This window comes from Cimex lectularius, unplaced genomic scaffold, assembly GCF_000648675.2.
Source record: "Cimex lectularius strain Harlan isolate CLEC.00 unplaced genomic scaffold, Clec_2.1 scaffold122, whole genome shotgun sequence".
NCBI classification, from domain to species: domain Eukaryota; kingdom Metazoa; phylum Arthropoda; class Insecta; order Hemiptera; family Cimicidae; genus Cimex; species Cimex lectularius.
Genome location: NW_019392735.1, coordinates 717,898 through 739,559, shown reverse-complemented (window position 1 = coordinate 739,559; position 21,662 = coordinate 717,898). Strand labels below are relative to the sequence as shown.

Genomic DNA, 21,662 nt, shown 5'->3' with positions numbered 1-21,662 from the left:
TAGTGTCATTTCCCTAGATTAGAAAGTTGTCTTAATTCTGTTACCACTATGTGATTCCTAGCCAAAATTAACTTGGGGTTTGTATGACGATTTTTCGCTAAAGTTAGTCGTTTTCAAAATAAAGTGGGCGGGCCCTGTTGTTACAAAAAGCATACGCCCTCACGCTTCTTCCAGCAGGCACAACTCAGAAATTGTCGATCCTATCGAAACCTTTCTTTCAGTAAAAGTAGCATAAAATAAGCTCCACAATCAAACTGTACAGTAGAAATATGGATTTTTATTTAGAATAACAAAGTTAGTATCATTTCCAAGCTAGCAGGGAAAGTCATTCTAAATCTGTTACCATTACACGATTCCTGACCAAAATTAACTTGGGGATTGTATAACATCAATTTTTGCTAAATTTAATAATTTCCAAATTAAATGGGTGGACTATAGAAGTTGATATACCCTGTATGTATTGTTACCGATCATCTGGTTTGCATAGGCTTACTGGGTTAGTCTGTCGAATGCATTTCACCATTTTCAGTGTCTGTAAGGATCAAATTACAGATCACCCTGCAGACTACAAGAGGAATTCTCACGATTTAACCACCTGCTTAGTCTTTTTGTAGTTTCTTAGTAGTAAGAATTTCTCTTGGCAAAAGGAGGTTTCTAATTCCATTCATTCAAGTCGTGATAGATATTTCTTGAATTTTCACAATTTACTTTTAATTTTTAAAACAGTTCGTTAAAAAACTTCCTCCCACCAATCATAAAATACTTCAGAATCTAAGGCAATCTTTGCGTAGTAATGGCATGAGGATTACAAAATTAAACTCATCCTTTTTCAAAAATGTATTTAAATGTAACAATTCAAAAAATACAAAACATAGATTATTATGTGGTTGAATTATTATTGGTTATTATATGAATTAGTAATAATTATTCAAGTCTTTTAAAAACTTTTTTCAAATTTTCTAATCTGAATTACATCAACTGTTTCTTTTCCTGAATTCATTTGTCCTTGGAAGACATAAACTTAACAAGGTCGACTACCCTTGATGAGTAACCATATTCATTGTCGTACCTACAAAGCAAAAGCAACATTAGATTTAATTGAAATTATTTTTTTTTTAATTCAGAGTTTTAATTATTTACCATGATACAAGCTTGACGAACTTCTTGTTTAACTGAAGTCCTGCCTTAGCATCAAAAACGGAAGAGCGAGAATCTCCGCAGAAATCTGATGAAACGACTTCATCTTCGGTGTAACCCAAGACTCCTTTCAGTGGTCCTTCAGCTGCTGCTTTCACCTTAGCTTTAATATCATCGTAAGAGGCTTCCTTGACCAACCTGGAATATAAATTCACCTTGTAGTCTGCAAACTTAAAAAGAAATCTATTTTAATATTTATTTATTTATACATACCTGACAGTCAGATCAACAACAGAAACGTTCGCGACAGGGACTCTAAATGCCATACCAGTAAGTTTTCCATTGAGTTCAGGGATGACTTTACCGACGGCTTTAGCCGCACCAGTTGCTGCGGGGATGATATTTTGGCTAGCCCCACGTCCGTCTCTCCACAACTGAATAAAGAAAAGTTTTAATATGAAATCTTCAGCAAGGTAAATATAAAAATAGATTTACTTTTCCAGAAGGACCATCAACAGTCTTTTGAGTTGCAGTTGTAGCATGTACAGTTGTCATAAGTCCTTCCTCAATGCCAAAATTATCGTGAACAACTTTAGCGAGTGGAGCGAGGCAGTTAGTAGTACAAGATGCATTTGAGACGACAGTCATCGAAGGATCGTATTTGTCGAGGTTGACACCGACAACAAACATAGGCGCATCAGCAGATGGTGCTGAGATGACGACCTTCTTGGCACCTCCTTCCAAGTGAGCTTTGGCCTTGTCTACTGTTGTGAAGACACCAGTCGACTCAACGACGTAGGTTGCACCTGCTTTTCCCCATGGAATGTTTTTAGGGTCTTTCTCTTGGAAGACTTGCATCTTCTTTCCATCAACAACGAGACAGTCATCCTTAACCTCAACAGATCCTTTGTAGCGTCCATGTGTGGAGTCATATTTGAAGAGATATGCCATATAATCAACTCCCAAGAAGGGGTCATTGATAGCGACAACCTAAAAATTTAATAAGAAAAGTTAATTATACTAATGTTTTATAGCTCAAGGGGGTTGAAATACTACAACTTTTTTTACACTACACAATAAGTCACTCCTGTTAAATGGAATCTTAGGAGGTCACGAGGCCAGTGACATAGCAAGTCAGGCAGGATTATCTGGAAGGGTGCAGGATGATAGATTTCTGACATGAGGTGTGTGTAAAGATGACTGTGGAACTTCTAGTAGCTATTTTTTGGCATTTGAATATTATGGTCATTGTGACTGCTAAGATGGATTACGTCAGAAGTTGGAACATTTGGTTGAACCCCAAGTTGTTCAAGGCTCAGAATTGTGATATAAATGACTGCTGGCAGACTCTAGAATCACCCACCCCGGGCATAGGGGGTGCTGTCAACAGCTAGATCAATTCAGCCCCCTATGCATGCAGTTACAAATCCATTTGAACTTACATTCATTCTTAAATACAATCACTCCTCTTTACATACCATACATGGTGTTATGGTGGTGGAGTATTCACCTTTTATTAGTAACACTTTTTACATATATCATACAACTAACCTAATTCAGAGTCGATGGGGTACTAGATATTCAGCCATCAACCCTCTCACATAATACATTCACGCTCATAAATACATTCACTCTCAACACAAACTAGTTACCCACAACTATTAAACTGTAAACAGTAGAATAAAAAGTCCTTCAAGAAATGGAACAAGGAATCCAAATACTCACTGCCATGCTCAAGCGCAATTCTCAAATCAGGTGGCATTCCTGCGTGCTCTATATGAAGCCAAGGAATTCCATCCTTCAATTAGGTGGGACACATAAGCTGGCTTTGCCCCAAAAGTGAGTCATCCTCGCATGGCCTATTCTTAACCAAGTGAGGATGACCCTTTTTCTACAATTCAGATCCTCCAAGGGTCACCCATCAACAGCATACTTGATACATGAGAGTTTCTCTGTCGATCCAGCCCAATGGTGCTACCACCTTATTTTAATCGGTTAAGCATGGCTTTTATTGCATGCTTGAGGTTGGGATGTCCCAGTTTTATCTGCGCCCTGTTCGCCTTTACATTCCTCCAGGGATGAGAACCTGGGTAGAGTCTGCTTAGAGCAGCAATCATCCCTACCCTCTCGAAGGATTTGCCGAAGCATTATTCCTAAAGGTCGCATCCTTGTCTTAAGTCTGAAGTATATTCTATTATACTGGCATCTAAGAATCGCACCCAAAAGTGGATGTCCCAATTAGGCACAGAACCCTGCTGCATAGCTGAGGGTGAGCTGCTCCTTCTAAAATTCGGGCTCGCAGCAAAGGCTGGCCAAAGGACTTGTTTTGAACTCGCCAGAGACTGCTCAAAGGCCCTGATAGTAGAGCCTATCAAGCCTCTGCAGGCGCAGTTTTCAGGCTGAAGAATATATTTGACCAACTGTGTAATTATTGCAGTGTTAGGTTTCCCTGGTTTGCTAAGATCACATCACTCCCATCTGTGCTGTGACACCCTTTGACCAACTGCTTAATTACTGTGGAGTTGTTTCCCAGATTGGTGGGGACGTCTGTTGTTCCCGTGCAGGTGATAGCCCTATGGTTTATATCCTTTTTTTGTGTGGTCGCTTAAACTAATTTTTTGTTGTTCTTCTTTTAACAACTACAACTTATACTAAGATGGGGACTGGCTTACATATTTGTTGTCCAAAGAAATTTGTCCTCAGTAGTCAGTGAACGTGTGTAATCTTGGAATCATTCTTCATAAGAATGAGTGAAGTCTAAACATTAATCAATCAGCTTATTGGCACTAATATACCAACAAGCAATTCCATTGGCCTGCACCTTGATAAGATCTTGAGGGAATAAATAATCACCTGGACACAAAGATCAGACAGAGAATCCACCACTGCTCAAGGGATGTAACCTGATTTCACAAGTTTCTGGTTGAGATGACGGATCTTTATGAAAGGAAATCTGATGGTATCAGATTTTTTTTTTTTTTTGGATAGTATGGATGTATCTTTATGGATCATAAAGGATAGGAATTTCTGTGGTGTATAATAACCAGCTGTTAGAGCAAGCTCACCAATGATTTTAAAGTATCTGTCGGTTTAGTAGGAATTTAAAATTAGGTAGTAAGTGAAACGGAGGACTTGTTTATGCTTCAGAGCAGCCCAAGTTCCATAGCCGGTCATAAGCTTGCTTCACATACAGGAATAAACCGGAACAGCACTCCTTTAGTTCAAGAGCAGTAGTGGTAATATCTACAATATGATGCCACTGCTGATTCATGGAATGAGAATATCTGAACCTAAATTGGTGGTCAGGAATAACATTGCTGGATTGAAGGTTGGGAAGCAAGGAGTTTGTCTTAGGTTTTGGGTCATAAAAGACGAGACTAATTGGATGGCAGGATGATGGCAGGTGTTATTGTGTTAAGAGTAGGCATACCAGGATGATCAGAGCTGATCAAACTAAATACATATCTTTTATAAAAGGTATGTATCATTCAATTAATTAAGGTTTTTAGTTGAGATAAAAAAGTCAATGACACGAGCGGGATTCGAACCCACGACCTTCAGCTAGATACGCCGCTACTCTACCACCTGAGCTATCGTGACCTCGATCCACTCGTGCCATTGACTTTTTTTATCTAAACTAAAAAACCTTAATTAATTGTAATATATTAATTGGTCAAGCGGACCACAAAACTAGTGAATTTAGTAAATTTGAAATGAAGTGTCCTTCACTAAAGCTCTCCGTGGCCATTTCATTTGTCATCAAGAATCAAATTGATTACACGACATTTGAAAAATGGCAAAAAGAACGGAAAATTCAAAAGGTGTGGTTGAGATGGGAAGTTGGTGTCCGAGTGGATCGAGGTCACAATAGCTCAAGTGGTAGAGCAGTATCAAGCCGAAGATCATGGGTTCGAATCCCGCTCGTGCCATTGACTTTTTTATCTCAACTAAAAACCTTAATTAATTGTATGATATTAATTGGTCAAGCGGACCACGAAACTAGTGAATTTAGTATGTATCATTGTTATCTTTCTCATTTGAGAATTTCTGTTTAAAAAAAATTAAGTGAAGGTGTATGAAAAACCATGACACCAGGGGAAAAAGGGCATTTCCAATCAATAAATCAATAAATCATACATATAAAAGTTCTTATTGTTATAATGGTACCTCGACTCCCTTTTCAACCGCTGCCCTCAATACAAGGCGGCCGATACGCCCAAATCCATTGATCCCAAGTTTGCTCATTATTGCTCCCTTTCCACAAGACCTGAAAATAAGGAATTGTCAATCAAGGCTATTTTTAAGGACAAGTTAAGTTTTAAAAATTACATCCATCTCTTTGGCAAAAGTCTTTTCGGGTGCGAGGCGAAAAGAATACGATTAGAACCTATGAAGAACTTAACTGACACAAAACTGGCAAATAATGTCACTGTTAAGTAGAAATGATTTGGCTTGAAATTAACTCAAAAATAATACTTTTACTGAGTAGAACAAGACTTACTTTTATATCAAATAATATTTTAAATGAAATACCGTGTTTATCATACACATCTGTTCAATAAAAAACAACAAATTTTCCAAATAAACAAATTCATCCTTGTTTTCCCATTTTACATTCAAGGGTATTCAACTATGAGGTTATATGAACCCTCGGGATGATGTTGTTTTTGAAAAAAAGGCCATTTGGAAGTATGTCGTAAGGGATCTATCTTTACTTTACAGTGGTGAGCACCATATCAATGCCTAAACTGCAGCCACTGACGACCCCAAATTCAACTTGCAGCAACAGGCATCAAAATATCCAAAAATCATCGCAGCTAATTATAACATCTCAAATCAAAGTGTAAAAATTTATGAAAAATAAGTATTGAATCAAGAAGAACTACGTAAATTTGTGAGCTATGTGATAAATAAGTTTATCTTTCAATGCAGGCCACAGGGAGTGGCCGTTCAACACTAGCCTTGACGCATCATAGGTCATTGACAGCACGTTCACTTACACAATATTTTGACATCTATAACAAATAGACAAAAAAACCTACTAATGACAAATCCGAACTTCATCATTAGTGATCATGATTTTTAATCAACATCAATATTCGCAGAAAAAATTTACTTTGTAAGCCCTCAAACTTTGTAAAATGTTTCTTAATTAAGTATTGTTACAGAATTAAACAAATTTCCAATTTAGTCATGGTCAAAAAGGTCACATCAGTCACGGTCACTATTGCATAAATGTTTCTATAAAAAAAAAGAAAAAGAAAGGAGCAATGAAGTTAACGGTTTCTTTTCATTGAAACTAGTTAGAATGATCAGCCTTGTGTTAAAGAGCTGTTGCATAACAGCAATCCATGATAAAGGGCCTAAAAGCTAAAATTACAACCCATAATAAAATTATCATATAATGACGATTTGACTGATTTGATACTGGTTATATTTGAAAAGATAAGATAAGAAAGGCATTAAAAAAATGAGTTCAAATTCTCTTTCATAAGGGGTTAATGAATTAACAACTTTAATATTAACAAAATTAAAGTTCACTCTATGATGATTTGTTTAAATGTTGTTTTTTTTTAAACAAGTTGTTTATTCATTTAATCAACTGTTAAGAATGGTTGGATACTCCAGTTTTTTTAGATACTTATAATGTAAACGTCTTCAATTTTAATTAAATCTTTGTTGCATAACGCTTTTAAATTCAATTATTGAGAAAATAAACCCAATATAATTTTGGACTGTCATATCGCTTAAACTACAAATAATGAATGAATATTTTATGTAGTCGGAGAAATTATTTGTAACTTAAAGTAAGTCCTGTCAAACAGGAGGGTTTAACAATGAACTACCCATTGAATGTCGCGGACGAGGGGATCAAACCGCTTTATTTTATTAATTCGGTCAAGATTCGAACCCAGAACTGCTTGAGTGGCAAATACCATTTGAACTCCCAAACCACTTAGCCACTGCAGTTTCCTCTATTAATAATTCACTAATTTCATGGTCCACTTGACCAATTAATACATTACAATTAATTAAGGTTTTTAGTTGAGATGAAAAAAAGTTAAAGGCACGAGCGGGATTCGAACCCACGATCTTCGGCTAGATACGCCACTGCTCTACCACTTGAGCTATCGTGACCTTGATCCACTCAGACATCAACTTCCTATCTCAACCCCACCTTATGAGTTTTCCCTCCTTTTTGCCATTTTCGTATCTAGCCGAAGATCGTGGGTTCGAATCCCGCTCGTGCCTTTAACTTTTTTTCATAATTTGAATTTTGAATTTCAGTAAATTTGAAATGAAGTATCCTTCACTAAAGCTCTCCGTGGCCATTTCATTTGTCATCAAGAATCAAATTGATTACACGACATTTGAAAAATGGCAAAAAGAACGGAAAATTCAAAAGGTGTGGTTGAGATGGGAAGTTGGTGTCTGAGTGGATCGAGGTCACAATAGCTCAAGTGGTAGAGCAGCGGCGTATCAAGCCGAAGATCATGGGTTCAAATCCCGCTCGTACCATTGACTTTTTTATCTCAACTAAAAACCTTAATTAATTGTATTAAATCCATTATCGTTCTATATTAGTTAGAAGTAATTAGGAGTTATAAGCAAAATAAACAGTAAATAATGCTTTGTTGACTTCCTTTATTTACTTTTGTACTTATTAATCCCATTGCCATTAACTTTTTTTCATCTCAACTAAAAACCTTAATTAATTGTAATCTATTAATAATTTAAATCAATATATTCTATTGTTATATTTTAGTTAACGCAAGTGTTTTTTCCTTAAGAATTAATTAAAGTAAAAGTTGAGTCAAAATTATATCTTTTTCCAGATAAGTCAATCGTTTCTGTCAAATATCTTAGGTAATAATAACCTTGTCTAATATAATGCATTAATAAAAGTTAAATTTTATTAATTAAATAAATGTTAATTCTATTAAAACTGTTTGCCGTTTAAATAATTGTAATTATAAAAATTTTGTAATAAAAACTTGTAAAAAAAATAAGCCCAAAATGTGAGTAGAATTGGGACGATGACCTCTTCGGATTAGCATAAATCTGGATTACCTGAATAATATAAAAGCAAGAAATAAAACAGGTCTGGTAGGAACACAGGTGCAGGTGATGTACACATGTGTACATTGAAAAATGTAAGTTTTGAAAAACAGGGCAAGGGTGATAGTACAGTTAAGTCATTTTGTATCATTTTGGCCTGCCTATCCGTGCAGTTTTGGCTTATTGGGTGCGTTCAGTTTCATGCCATCTCCAGTTTTTTATAATAATTTTGGTTAAAACTGATTGAAGATCATGACAAGCCGAAACCAGTCTGGCTGACCAAACCAACTGTACGTTCATCACCATGCAGATGTCACAATTTTTGGATGAAAGTGCAACGAAAAATTGGCACTGGGCAAAGCTAAAATAACTGACCAATAATAAAACACAAAAAACCTATATTTTTGAAGAAAAAAAATCATCACCATCAACCGAAACAGAAATCAGGATTATCAGGACCCCAATGTATTTGAAATTGAAAACTACCTCTCCCAAGAAATTATGCATTCAAGGTGATTATTGATTTGTGAGATTTATCCTTGTGATCTGCAGGGTGATATACATATAATTTGGTTGTTACTCATCATCCTGGGCTGCCTATCCTCGCTGATTTGGTCTGTCAGACATATTTCAGCATTTTTCCATCTAGATTCAACACTGAGAAGGCAAAATGCCAAAATATGTACAACATACCAAAATGATTGGGACCAACCAATTCATTGTTGTTTTTTAAAATATGATTTGGCAGTTAATGGAAATAAATTGTAAATGTTATTATGTAGTAACCCATTAAAAAAAGTCAAAATCTATCTCTTGCTATAATTTAATAAACTGTACAACCTGATAATTTTGTTTGCTGAGAAATTAAAATATACAAATGGCTTCCAAGTATCTTGGAAATATTTGTTTTCATCTTGTATAGAATGATCTTAAATATAATTAAATTGATTTATAATCAAAGGAAATAAATACCAAATTACACTTTTAAACAACTTAATGTTTTGCTCAATCAAGAAAAAAACTTGATTGAAAAAAAAAAAAGAAAAGAAATCAAGAAAAAAATACTTCAGGCCGAGATAACCCATATAGATTATTTATTATTAAGAAATCAACAAAATGTTATAAATAAATTTACTTTTTTCCTCACTTGGGTTCTGAATGGTAAAATTTATTTTTGCAGATCAAATATTATCATAATCGTAATAATTTTATTAAAGAATTAATAGTATTTAAAAATGAGTAATTCATCAGAAAGGAGAGATTAATGTTTATCTGTCAGTTAGGTATCACGGATGAGGGGGTCAAACCATTTTCAACATCACAAGGCGATATGTGGTCCTTAAGTATATTTCATATACTATTTGGCACAAATAAAAATTATCTATCTACCATGACTGTCTTTCTGCCGATCAGTCCATGTCAGTCGATATGACTATCTGTTTATCCATCATCTGTCTTCCCATCTATATATTTTGGCTTGTTTGATATCAACCTTAATATTTTTTAAAGAAGTTGTAGTTAGGGCGTTTCCAATAATTTTGCTGTTTTTGTTTATCACACTTTGCTGGATTTCACCATCAGTGGTGAGTTTGTTTGCTATTAACTTATTATATCTCTTGTGTCCTTGCCAAATGAGCATAACAAAATACCAATAGTTTCATGTTTTCCATTATAATTCTACCAGGTTGTTAACTGATTTGAAGAGAGAATTTTTTGTGTTTTTATAAACGACAGTTTCATGATTTCAATTATAATTCCAGTAGGATGTTAACTGATTCGAAGAGAACATTTTTTGTGTTTTTATGGATGATTGTTTCACGATTTCAATTATAATTCTAGGAGGATGTTAGCTGATTCAAAAGAAGCTTTTTTTTTATGAACGATAGTTTCATGATTTCAACTATACTTCCAGCAGGATGTTAAATGATTTGAAAGGAGCATTTTTTATGAGCAATAGTTTCATGATTTCATTTATAATTCTAGCAAGATAGTTTTTGTTAAAATTATAGTTCAAGCAGGATGTTAATTTAAAAGAGCATTTTTATGTTTCTATGAGCAATAGTATCATGATTTCAATTACAATTCTTGCAGGATGTTAATTTAAAGAAGCATTTTTCATGAACAATAGTTTCACAATTTCAATTATTATTCTTGAAAGGATGTTAATTTAAAGGAGCATTTTTTATGTTTTTATGAGCAATTGTATCATGATTCCAATTATAATTCTAGGGTGATGTTACCTGATTCAAAAGGAGCATTCTTTTGATTTTTGAACAATAGTTTTATTACTTAAATTATAATTCTTGCAGGATGTTAATTTAAAGGAGCATTTTTTATGAGCAATAGTTTCATGATTTCAATTATAATTCTAGCAAGATGTTAATTTAAAGGAGTATTTCTTATCAGCAATAGTTTTATGATTTAAATTATAATTCTTGCTGGATGTTAATTTAAACAAGCATTTTTTATGTACAATAGTTTCATGATTTCAATTATAATTCTAGGGTGATATTAGCTGATTCAAAAGGAGCATTTTTTGTTTGTTTTATGAACAATAGTTTTATGATTTCAATTATTATTCTTGAAAAGATGTTAATTTAAAGGAGCATTTTTTTTAAAATGTTTTTATGAGCAATAGTTTCATGATTTCAATTATAATTCTAGGGTGATATTAGCTGATTAAAAAGGAGCATTTTTTGTTTGTTTTATGAACAATAGTTTTATGATTTCAATTATTACGCTTGAAAGGATGTTAATTTAAAGGAGCATTTTGTATTAGCAATAGTTTCATGATTTCAATTATAATGCTAACAGGATGTTAATTTAAAGGAGATTTTTTATGAGTAATCGTTTCATAATTTCAATTATAATTCTAGCAGAACGTTAACTGATTTTTAAGATTTTTTTGTTGAAAAAATTATATAATTTTTTAAATAACAAGTTCAGCGTAACAAATCACACTGTTGATAAAAGGGCCGATACTGAGATAATAGACTATTCCTCTCCACCAAAAAAGCCTGTAACATTCTAGTCGATCGATGGAATGTTCTATAAAAGAAATTCTAAAAAATTTTAAAGTACAGTAATTGTAATTCTGATGGTTTTCTCATTAGAATCCGACGTACCATCGTTCCAGATAATTGTTGGATACAGATGAATAAGTTCAAGGTCAAACGACCGGCTAACCGGTTGGAATGGAAAACCGGCTGCTTGTCGTAAGGTTTAATATTGTCAAAATTGACTCTCGTATTAAAGATTAGGCAAATTATTAATTAAATAATGTTTTTAAAAAATCCCAAGCCGTTAATAAATTTTTAAGATAGAACATTTAAATATGTTACACGAACATTGTTAGAAAACAATTAAAAAAAAAAAAAAAACTATTTACGAAAGAAAAAGTCAAACTTACGTTGGAAATATTTATTTAACAAGTGGTTAACGAAACCGTCGAGAACAGCCGGCGAAGTGCACCGTAAGTGAAAGCGAAAGGACGAATCCGGAATCGCAACCAAGACGACAAGAGGGATAGGCGAGACGCAAGTTGGGGGAGATGACGTTTCCAACTGGCCGTGCGTGTCATCGTTGCTTCTGCGTGATACCACGAGGGGCGTCGTGCAACCAATCCAACTTGCGTGCAGCGGCCCACGTACGGACAACGGACCGGCAGCGACAAAATATTTAACAAAGCAGACCTACATCCTACTATTTTACAATAGTCAAAATACTCCTTGATGATCCTTAATGATGCGTTCAGCCAATAAATTTCCAGACCTTTCTATTTTTTTTATTCTCATTTTTATTCATTTTACAGTCAAGTGTGCAGACATGTTAAATCTTGAATTATTATGACTATTTCATGTTAAATTATCTTATTTTTATAATAACTTTTTTTTAAATAAATGATTTGTCTTGCACTTTTGTATGTATATATTTCCATTTTTAACTTTATATATATCATTTCTAATTAAAATTTTTACTGAATATAATTTAACTAATTATTAATTAATTAATCAACATTTTATGTAATTGTTTTCTAATATTATTTATATAAAATTTTAAAATTTACAATAATGATAAATTTTATCTTTTTTATGTATATTTATTTACATGAAACATTATTTTAAGCTATTTTCTCATTTTTTATTGTTTAATGCTTAGGTAATTTTTTCCGTTGTTTTCTTAGTTTCACTTTTATATTGTGATGTTTTATCTATTGTCTCATATACATGAACCATTCTTTTAAACTATTTTCTTATTGTAACTGTTTAATACTTAAGTAATTGTTTCCTTTGTTTTCTTAGTTTTGCTTTTATATCATTATATTTTATATATTATTTATTATTTATATAAATTATTTTATATATACTTTAAGACTTGTTATTTTTTTCTTAGTTTTGCTTTTATATTTTGTTTTATTTTATAAATTGTCTTATATATGAAACATCCTTTTAAGCTATTTTCTCATTTTCCATTGTTTAATACTTGCCATTTTTTTCCTGCTTTCTTAGTTGTGCTTTTATATTATTTTGTTTTATTTTATAAATTGTCTCATATATATTTCCCATTCCTTTAAACTATTTTCTTATTTTACATATACTTTAAGACTTAAGTAATTTTTTCCTTTTTTCTTAGTTTTGTTTTTGTATTGTTTTGTTTTATTTTTAAATTGTCTCTTATATATGAAACGTTCTTTTATGGTATTTTCTTATTTTACATATTGTTTAATACTTAAGTAATTTTTTCCTTTGTTTTCTTAGTTTCGCTTTTATATTGCTCTGTTTTATATATTGTCTCATTTATATGAACGATTCTTCTAAAATATTTTCTTATTGTAATTGTTTAATACTTAAACTTAAGTAATTTTTTTCCTTTGTTTTCTTAGTTTTGCTTTTATATTGTTCTAGTTGTTTTTTATGTACGAAACATACTTTTAAGTTATTTTTTGATTTTAGATATTGTTTTATACTTAAGTAATTTTTTCCTTTGTTTTTTTTTTTTAGTTATGCTTTTACATTGTTCTTATTTTTCCTTATGTATGAAACATACTTTTATGATATTTTGTTATTTTATATATTGTTCAATACTTAAGCAATTTTTTCCTTTGTTTTCTTAGTTTTGCTTTTATGTTGCCTATATCTATAATCTATAAACACTTTTGTAAATTGGATTAATTCTGTAAAACCTATTATTATTATATCTGGGGGGGAGTTGGGAACAGAAATGTAGTGGAAATACAATTGTTGTAAGCAAAACAATGAACAAATTTAATGCACCACTCAATTTTATTTTAAAATTAAAACCATTAAATTCACTAATTTCGTGGTCCACTTGACCAATATATTACAATTAATTAAGGTTTTTAGTTGAGATAAAAAAAGTCAATGGCACGAGCAGGATTCGAACCCACGATCTTCGGCTAGATATGCCGCCGCTCCTCCACTTGAGCTACCTTGTGAAAAATGGCAAAAAGGAGGGAAAATTGAAAAGGTGGGGTTGAGATGGGAAGTTGGTGTCCGAGTGGATCGAGGTCACGATAGCTCAAGTGGTAGAGCAGCGGCGTATCTAGCCGAAGATCGTGGGTTCGAATCCCACTCGTACCATTGACTTTTTTATCTCAACTAAAAACCTTAATTAATTGTATTAAATCCATTATCGTTCTATATTAGTTAGAAGTAATTAGGAGTTATAGGCAAAATAAACAGTATATAATGCTTTGTTGACTTCCGTTATTCACTTTTGTACTTATTAATCCCATTTGCACAAAAAGTGGAATTGTGCCCTTACATTCTGCTATGCCTGGTTCGCTTTTAGTAATCTTTTTCCTTATTGATTTCATTTGATATGATTCTTATTCTTAAACGTTTTTCAATGGGCCCAGCCAGGTCTTTGACTGAATATGGCAGTGTCAGAATCATAAAATTATTAGAGGAAAGATACAGCCAGCGTGAAGTCACCAGGAGACTGAATGTAAGTCATTTTACAATAGAAAGGCTTACTTTGGCATTTCAGAGATACATGGCTTCATGCTAGAAGGCCAGGACTAGGTCTACAGGTGAAAAAGATAATAGATTCATCTATCATCATGCTCTATGAATCTGCAGCAAAATAATGTCAGGGCTCGACACCCAGCTCGTGGACCTCATTTTTACCACAGCTAAGAAAATGACCAGACTTCAATTCGCATTGACAATGGAAAATTGGAGACATGTTCTCGTTATAGATGTGGTGGCCTTAAATCTCCAGTTAGATGTCATTGGTGTAGATATGAAGACACTCAGGAGAAAGGAACACCGTATGCGGTATGTTCCTCAGGTGGCATTCCTCGGTGGGCCATTGATGGCTGGCATTTCCTTGAATGCTCACACTGAATTTGTTCATTTTTGACCATACTATCATAAATCCACTTACAGTCATCTTTACAACAATATGTACACAAGCAATGTTAAAAAAAAAAAAAATTTGTATTCATTTCAATTTTAAATTATACATGTTTTATTTTATAACATAAAACATATTTCTTTAGGGTGTCAACAATATTTTTAAATGGTACTTTATTTTTTATGGCTAATAAAAACAGTGATTTATATTAATTTTTAGTGTGGTGTGGAGAATTTGTGCTCTGGAAAAAAAAAAGCTGACAAAATTTTATATAGATCTTCCTTTTATTTAAGTGTTGAATCAGAGTAATTTCCAGAGCTGTTTGCATGCTAGAATTTAAAATTGTAAAAATTCTTATTCTTGGATCCATCACAGGTAAGTACAAAAGATTACTTCTCTGATATAAGCAATCTAATGCTGAAAAATGGGCACAATAGGAAAACAAGATGTAATAAAATGTAGCAACAGTCAATGATTTGTTGGCTTACTGTTAGTAATTTTGTCACCTTTTCAAACTGTATTGACAAATTATGTTTTTACATTTCACAAGTAATGAGTTTCTTTCAATGTTTTCTAGTGCCTGACACAAAAAATGAACCACAAATGACATTTTGATTAGAATTGATACTAGAAGCAGGGGGTTTGGCGTTTCCCAAACACTGCAGCCTTTTGGCAGTATTGAGCCAAAGGTCGTGGGTTCGAATCTCACTCGTGTCACTAGCTTTTTTTATCTCAACCAAACCTTACATAAAAAGAATAATTAATTGAAAGAAGTAGTTTGGTCAATTAGACCACTAAACATAATGGATTTAATAAATACTCAATTAATTGAACACAATTTTTTTCGAAATGAAAAATTTGTGTCACAGGCGGGATTCGAACCCATGACTTTCGGCTAATATGCCACTGCTCTACCACTTGAGCTACCATGACTTCGATCGCCCATACCACAAACTTCTCATTTCGACTATCCGATTTTATTCCAATTATAAGCAAATCGCGGCTTCATATAGAAACACTTTTTATTAACGATTATACTAAATTAGCGGGACTGTGTACGATTCACAGGTGTGATTCTAGATTAATACTAAATTTTATCAGCTTCTATTAAATATATAAATACTCAATTAATTGTACACAATTTTTTTCGAAATGAAAAATTTGTGTCACAGGCGGGATTCGAACCCACGACTTTCAGATTTGCTTATAATTAGAATAAAATCGGGTAGTCGAAATGAGAAGTTTGTGGCATGGGCGATCGAAGTCACGGTAACTCAAGTGGTAGAGCAGTGGCGTATTGAGCTGAAAGTCGTGGGTTCGAATCCCGCCTGTGACACAAATTTTTCATTTCGAAAAAAAATTGTGTATAATTAATTGAGTATTTATACATATATTTAATAGAAGCTGATAAAATTTAGGATTTAATAAATATTAGTATTATAGTAAATCGAGTTGTTGGAATATCTAGAACATGGAAACTATATATTTTAAATTAATACTTTTGATCCAACAAGATATTTTTTGTTTCTATAATTTTTACAATAAACTTTATTTATTTATTTAAAAAAAAATGAAAAATGATTATACAGATACAAAATGTTCTTTGAAAAAAGTCCATTTATGCCAACCACTGCAAGCTGGACTTATTCTTGGTTTACAAGTCTCTAAATCATATGGCATCATCCCAAAAAGGTATAACAGAAAGACTCGAGTAATCAGCTGGCTATTTTATAAAATTATATTGGACACATTAGTTTGTTATACAGGAAATGAGCAGATTTGATGTTGAGCTACGTCCAGAATTTGTTTTCCAAGAGCCGCAGCTGCGAGGCATCTTGGACCGGCTGTCTTCTCGACTCTTTCACTGAGGATTATGACTTGAACAAGTTTCTGTCATTGTTGAGTGAGTACAATGTATAAAAAAATATATATGTAATTTGTATTTACATGGCGGATTATTCGATTTAGGAGATACATATGCTGCATACTTTTTACCAGTATGCTTACAAATTATTCTCGTTGTGAGCTACATAATTTATGCTGAGGTGAGAAAATAAACGTTTAAAAATGGTAAATTTTCTTTTAAAAAAAATTAAACAAATTTTTTAAATTTAAAAGGTAAAATTACGGAATTTGGGGAAAAATGTTTATAAACTTTATGGTGAACTTCAAGAATTCCAAACTAATTTCTGGCAGTGGAACTGTCGCAAGAAAGAAACTATGGATAGAGGATGTGTTAGTAATTATTCTTAAAAAAGGCAAAATAGTTTAATATAGATATTCATTAAAATAATGAGATTTTTTAGAACACAAGCGGATCTGGAAAACATGCTAAGAACACATCAAAGAAAAATAAAAAAAAACTTACAGATAATAAAGTTCTGAGTCGGCAAGACTCTAAGCTTTGTCTTCAATTGGATCCAAAACCTACAAATCTCACTTTGGATGAGTCACAAACGGTAAGTTAATTTGTGTAAAATTTATATCCTAGGGGAAATTATTGTTATTATAAACCCTTGTGATTAAAGAAAATAATTTTTTCAGAAAGAATTAAGAAAAAAGAAGGACGATTCCATCACAGGCTTCCCTGGCATGGTAACCAGTAATGATGTTGATATCTTGATTATACCAAAAAATTACAAACCGATAACTGAAAGATTGACAAAGCTGTACAGTGTATTAAATTCTAATGATACACTAGACTTGGACGTACCTTTGAGTACATTGGACAATAAAGACATTCCAAGATCATACAACCAAGTGGACATCGTTGTTCAATGTTTAAAGGTAATTATCTGTAATAAGTAAATTCCATAATATAGATAGTCTTCTATTTCAGCTTGTAAGTTTAAGAAGAAACAAAACCCATGTTGAAAAACCAGAAATGAAAAATGATACGCATAATTTTGGCGGACAAAAAGCCAAGCCTGATCACAGAACACAACCACGCCTGTCAGAAGAATTAGTACCGAACAACGCCAAAGTCTTGAACTTAAGACAAAAGGAGAAAGAAAAGAGGTGGCTCAGGTTGGTGGAATTGCACGAAAAGAAAAAAAGGGAAAGGGAGAGAAAGGAAAAAGAGATGGCTGAAAAGAAGATAAAAGAAGTCGAAGCGAAGAAACAACAAGAGGAAAAACTGAGGCGGAAAAGGCTTCTCCAGATTGCTAAATTGCGAGCCAAGAACAAAATAATGCGACAATCTACGTTGCAGAGTATCAAGTTAGAGACTTGGCCATCTTTCACCACACTTGAACCAGAAGTGACAAATAATAAAACTAATGAAACTAAATTGAAACGACCAGACAAGACTGTGCTCATAAAACAACCACAAATAACTGAAACAATAAAAGAAGAGAATAAACCATTAGAACCAAAGGTGTCAAAGGTCAAATCTGACTCTACTTTAGTAACAACATTTTCATTACAAGGAAGTTTAAGACAAGAGTGTCTGAAAGTTATCAAGAAAATGAATTATGAAAATCAACTGGAAAAAGTATGTTAAATCTTCGCAAGATCATTCCAATAATTTTATCTACAGTGTCTTTCTTTTCTTTTCTTCTTCTTAAAATTGAAATTTGTTAAATATAACTGTTTAAATGGGATTTGTATAATGAAAGAGTTAAGTCTGTATTTTTATTTTCAGGAACTTAAGAGTGATGAATTAACTCGTGCTGCAACACCTAAAAATCAATCTGATCAATGCAACAGTGACATTTCAGAGAAGCAAATTTCTTCAGTGAATTCCTCTAAAATAGTTTCACACAACAATCTGAAAAGTTTGTGGATAAGAGAAAGGAAGCACAAACTTGTAGAACAAGGGTAATGTCAACCTCTCATCAAGAAGTTACTTGATATTTAATAGTTAAATGTTTAGGTTCTACAAGAAGTTTGATTCTGAGATCTGCACCACCAAGCATGAGCAGTTTTTACAGAGTCATGCAACAGAACACAATGCTGAATTGAAAATGAAAAAGTGTCGAAAATCGGTAAAAAAGTTATTTTTTTATATAACTAGAACATGAGTTAATATTAGCATTTTCAGAGTACAGGGCCAAAATTGAATCATGCAGCACGCCTCAGGCTGCAAAATATCAGTTTACCCGGATCCCCAAGGGCAGAGGACAAAGACAGTATGAAATCCTTCTCTGCTCCGACGGTCAGTTGTATTCTCCTCCCTCTTATCAAATCCATTCGTAGTATTTTTGACTCAAGCTATCTTTTTTCAGACGCCTCGAAGGTTCTTCAATTAAATAGCAGAGTAAAATAAATTTTTATGCTAATTGATTATAAGAGGAAATTATTTAGCCCAGCTTAAGACACATCTCCGTTTTTTGTTTTGTTTCGTGCGAAGATGCAAACTGCACATTTATAATTCCTGTTTAATCAATAAGGGGTTGATCTTCAAAGTCAAACTACGAATTATTAAACAATAAAAATCTTTTTGAATTGATTCGACAACGGGGGTCTGAGTTTTTCCATCAGGGTATTGCAATTCATTGTACACTGTCAATTTTAAGCATCATTCAAATTGGATTATTCCAAATTTCATTGCTTCAATGACCCATATGGTTGATGCTATTTGAAATACATAATTTTAAAAAGAACCCAACAACCTAACCGTGAAAAAAAGCCAGGATCCCCTCCATAAAAATTAACCCATCAATGTAATGTATCTAAATTACAGCCAAGTCCGTTATTTTTTTAGTACATAATCCAAGAACTCAAAAGAAAAATAAAAGTTCCAGACTCCTTACCACAAAAGTCATCCTATCAAAGTAGTCATCTACATTGTGGATAACCTCATTTCACTCCTACTTTTATGAGCAATGAGGAGCCTGGAATTTTTTCATTTCTTGTAAGTTCTCTACTTTTCCTTCACCTCTCCTGTGTGAGCACTGGTTTAATCCTCTTTCAGAAACTGGACAAGTGTTAACCAATAAAAATAAAAGAACAGTTAAATTCACTAGTTTCGTGGTCCACTTGACCAATTAATATCATAAAATTAATTAAGGTTTTTAGTTGAGATAAAAAAGTCAATGGCTCGAGCAGGATTCGAACCCACGATCTTCGGCTTGATACGCCGCTGCTCTACCACTTGACTATAGTGACTTCGATCTACTCGGACACCAGCTTCCCATCTCAACCACACCTTTAGAATTTTCCCTCCGTTTTGCCATTTTTCAAATGTCGTGTAATCAATTTGATTCTCGGCGACAAATGAAATGCGCACGGAGAGCTTTAGTGAAGGATACTTCATTTCAAATTTACTAAATTCACTAGTTTTGTGGTCCACTTGACCAATTAATATATTACAATTAATTAAGGTTTTTTAGTTTAGATAAAAAAAGTCAATGGTGTCTTGAGGTCACGATAGTCAAGTGGTAGAGCAGCGGCGTATCAAGCTGAAGATCATGGGTTCGAATCCCGCTCGTGCCATTGACTTTTTTAGCTCAACTAAAATCCTTAATTAATTAAAAGAACAGTGTTGATTCTTACCTTTTTTTCAATACATGACCTTGTACCAAATGTCATGCTTCTAACTATACGTAAAGTGCCTTATAATTTAAATTAAAATCTACCTTTTTACCGAATTTCATTTTTGTAGCTGTTTAGAAAGAGCCTTATTATTTTGAAGTTCAGTCAGTAACAAAAATGCAAATTTTGAAATTATCCCCTTTTGAAATGGCTTAATGATTAAGTACTCAAATTTTTACACGACTAAGCTTTTAATTTATGTTTCAAATTTTAAAAGCCCATCTTAAGAGTAAGTAGAGATATGAAGGTGAGAAAAACAGGGTGACTTGGTTTGAGTGAAGATACACATGGCAGATTGCTGGAACTTGGCCAATGCACTGCCATGTGCTCTGATACAAAAAATATTGTTTGTATTGAATGTTTGAGAATGAAATTAATTTAGGACATTTAATTGTATTGGGTCTGCTGTCGACTTCATTGACCATCATTGAAATATAAAATACATATTATAGTTTATTAGTACAAAATAAACCAACTACTGAATATGGTATGGTATGATAAAAAAGGATACTAGGAAGTGGGGTTTGCGCTCCCCTGGCACTGCAGCCTTCTGGCTTATTGTACCTTCCTAGTTCCTTAGTTCAGTGCAATAGACTCAATCTATCTCCTTAGAAGTATCAGGTCATTGACGGTCGCTGCTACAATTTCATCCCTAAGTTTTTTCGTACGCTAGGTTGAATCTCCATTGAGCTGTTGCTTCGCAATTGAAGATGATATGAGTGGCTGTTTCTTCCTTCTCATTACATAATCTGCAAATAGGATCATCGTTGTAGATGCCCATGTTGTGTAGATGTTTTCTCAGATACCAGTGACCGGTTAGTAGACCTACCACTCCTCTGAGATTGGCCCTCTCCAATTGCAGCAATGATTTTGCCAGTTGTGGTGAGGGTTGTTTCATAAGTTTACTATGTCTAGCACTGCTAGAGTTTATCCACTTCTCCTTTTGTTTTGTTTGGATCCATTCTGCGATGGAGGATTCTACTTTTTTTGTTGTTATCCCAAGTATAGGTTCAGGGCCTATGTATGGTCTTGCAGATCCTCCTGTAGCCAGTCTGTCTGTTTTGTCGTTACCCAAAATTCCTCTGTGCCCTGGCACCCAAGATATCATCAAGTTGTTGTGTTTCCCCAGGTTTTGTAGATTTTGGATACATTCACTGACTAATTTTGATGTGATTCTTTTACATGCTAATGTTTTAATGGCTGCTTGGCTATCAGATCTTATGAGGATTTTTTGCCAGTGTAACCACTTTTAAGATTTTCCAGGGCACAAGCATTGGTGGGATGTATTTCCGCTTGAAAGACCGAAGTGTACTTCCCTAATGAGTTTGATTGCTCATGTTTTGGGCTTGTTGTTTTGGAGCCATCTATATACCACATCAATGTATCTGATGCTCTCCTGTTCTTCCTCTCCTTTGTAGTCCATTGAAACTTTACAGGAAGTTGTGAAGAAAGTTTCCGGGATCATAACATCAGTCCCCATTTCTAATAATGGGTGTCTGTTTTTGTTGATTATGGTTGTATGCCCGAATTGTTTAGTTCCTTTCCAATTTAAT

At 33.4% G+C, this 21,662-nt stretch overlaps 2 protein-coding genes across 2 annotated transcripts; one reads left to right on the top strand and one right to left on the bottom strand.

Moving 5' to 3' along the window:
- Positions 1–822: 822 nt before the first annotated feature.
- LOC106662283 (glyceraldehyde-3-phosphate dehydrogenase-like) lies at positions 823–11,714 on the bottom strand. The gene is made up of 6 exons (XM_014386269.2): positions 11,606–11,714; positions 5,305–5,404; positions 1,633–2,127; positions 1,411–1,571; positions 1,141–1,335; positions 823–1,069 (listed from the first exon to the last, which is right to left on the bottom strand). Exons 2-6 carry the CDS (start codon positions 5,380–5,382, stop codon positions 997–999), a joined length of 1,002 nt encoding a protein of 333 aa, XP_014241755.1. The 5' UTR covers positions 5,383–5,404; positions 11,606–11,714; the 3' UTR covers positions 823–996.
- Positions 11,715–16,259: 4,545 nt separating this feature from the next.
- Positions 16,260–19,024, top strand: LOC106662372 (DNA ligase 1-like). The gene is made up of 10 exons (XM_014386431.1): positions 16,260–16,477; positions 16,543–16,619; positions 16,693–16,809; positions 16,881–17,033; positions 17,119–17,361; positions 17,414–18,067; positions 18,218–18,393; positions 18,449–18,560; positions 18,617–18,730; positions 18,801–19,024. Exons 1-10 carry the CDS (start codon positions 16,357–16,359, stop codon positions 18,822–18,824), a joined length of 1,791 nt encoding a protein of 596 aa, XP_014241917.1. The 5' UTR covers positions 16,260–16,356; the 3' UTR covers positions 18,825–19,024.
- Positions 19,025–21,662: the final 2,638 nt, after the last annotated feature.

Bases quoted from the DNA above. Each gene is read 5' to 3' on its own strand.
- LOC106662283 (XM_014386269.2), bottom strand. From the start codon at position 5,382: ATGAGCAAACTTGGGATCAATGGATTTGGGCGTATCGGCCGCCTTGTA. The intron at 1,572-1,632 runs GTAAATCTATTT...TTCTTTATTCAG, and splicing joins TTGATGGTCCTTCTGGAAAA to TTGTGGAGAGACGGACGTGG. The intron at 1,336-1,410 runs GTATGTATAAAT...TTTATATTCCAG, and splicing joins GTTGTTGATCTGACTGTCAG to GTTGGTCAAGGAAGCCTCTT.
- LOC106662372 (XM_014386431.1), top strand. From the start codon at position 16,357: ATGTTGAGCTACGTCCAGAATTTGTTTTCCAAGAGCCGCAGCTGCGAG. The intron at 17,034-17,118 runs GTAAGTTAATTT...TAATTTTTTCAG, and splicing joins CTTTGGATGAGTCACAAACG to AAAGAATTAAGAAAAAAGAA. The intron at 18,731-18,800 runs GTCAGTTGTATT...ATCTTTTTTCAG, and splicing joins AATCCTTCTCTGCTCCGACG to ACGCCTCGAAGGTTCTTCAA.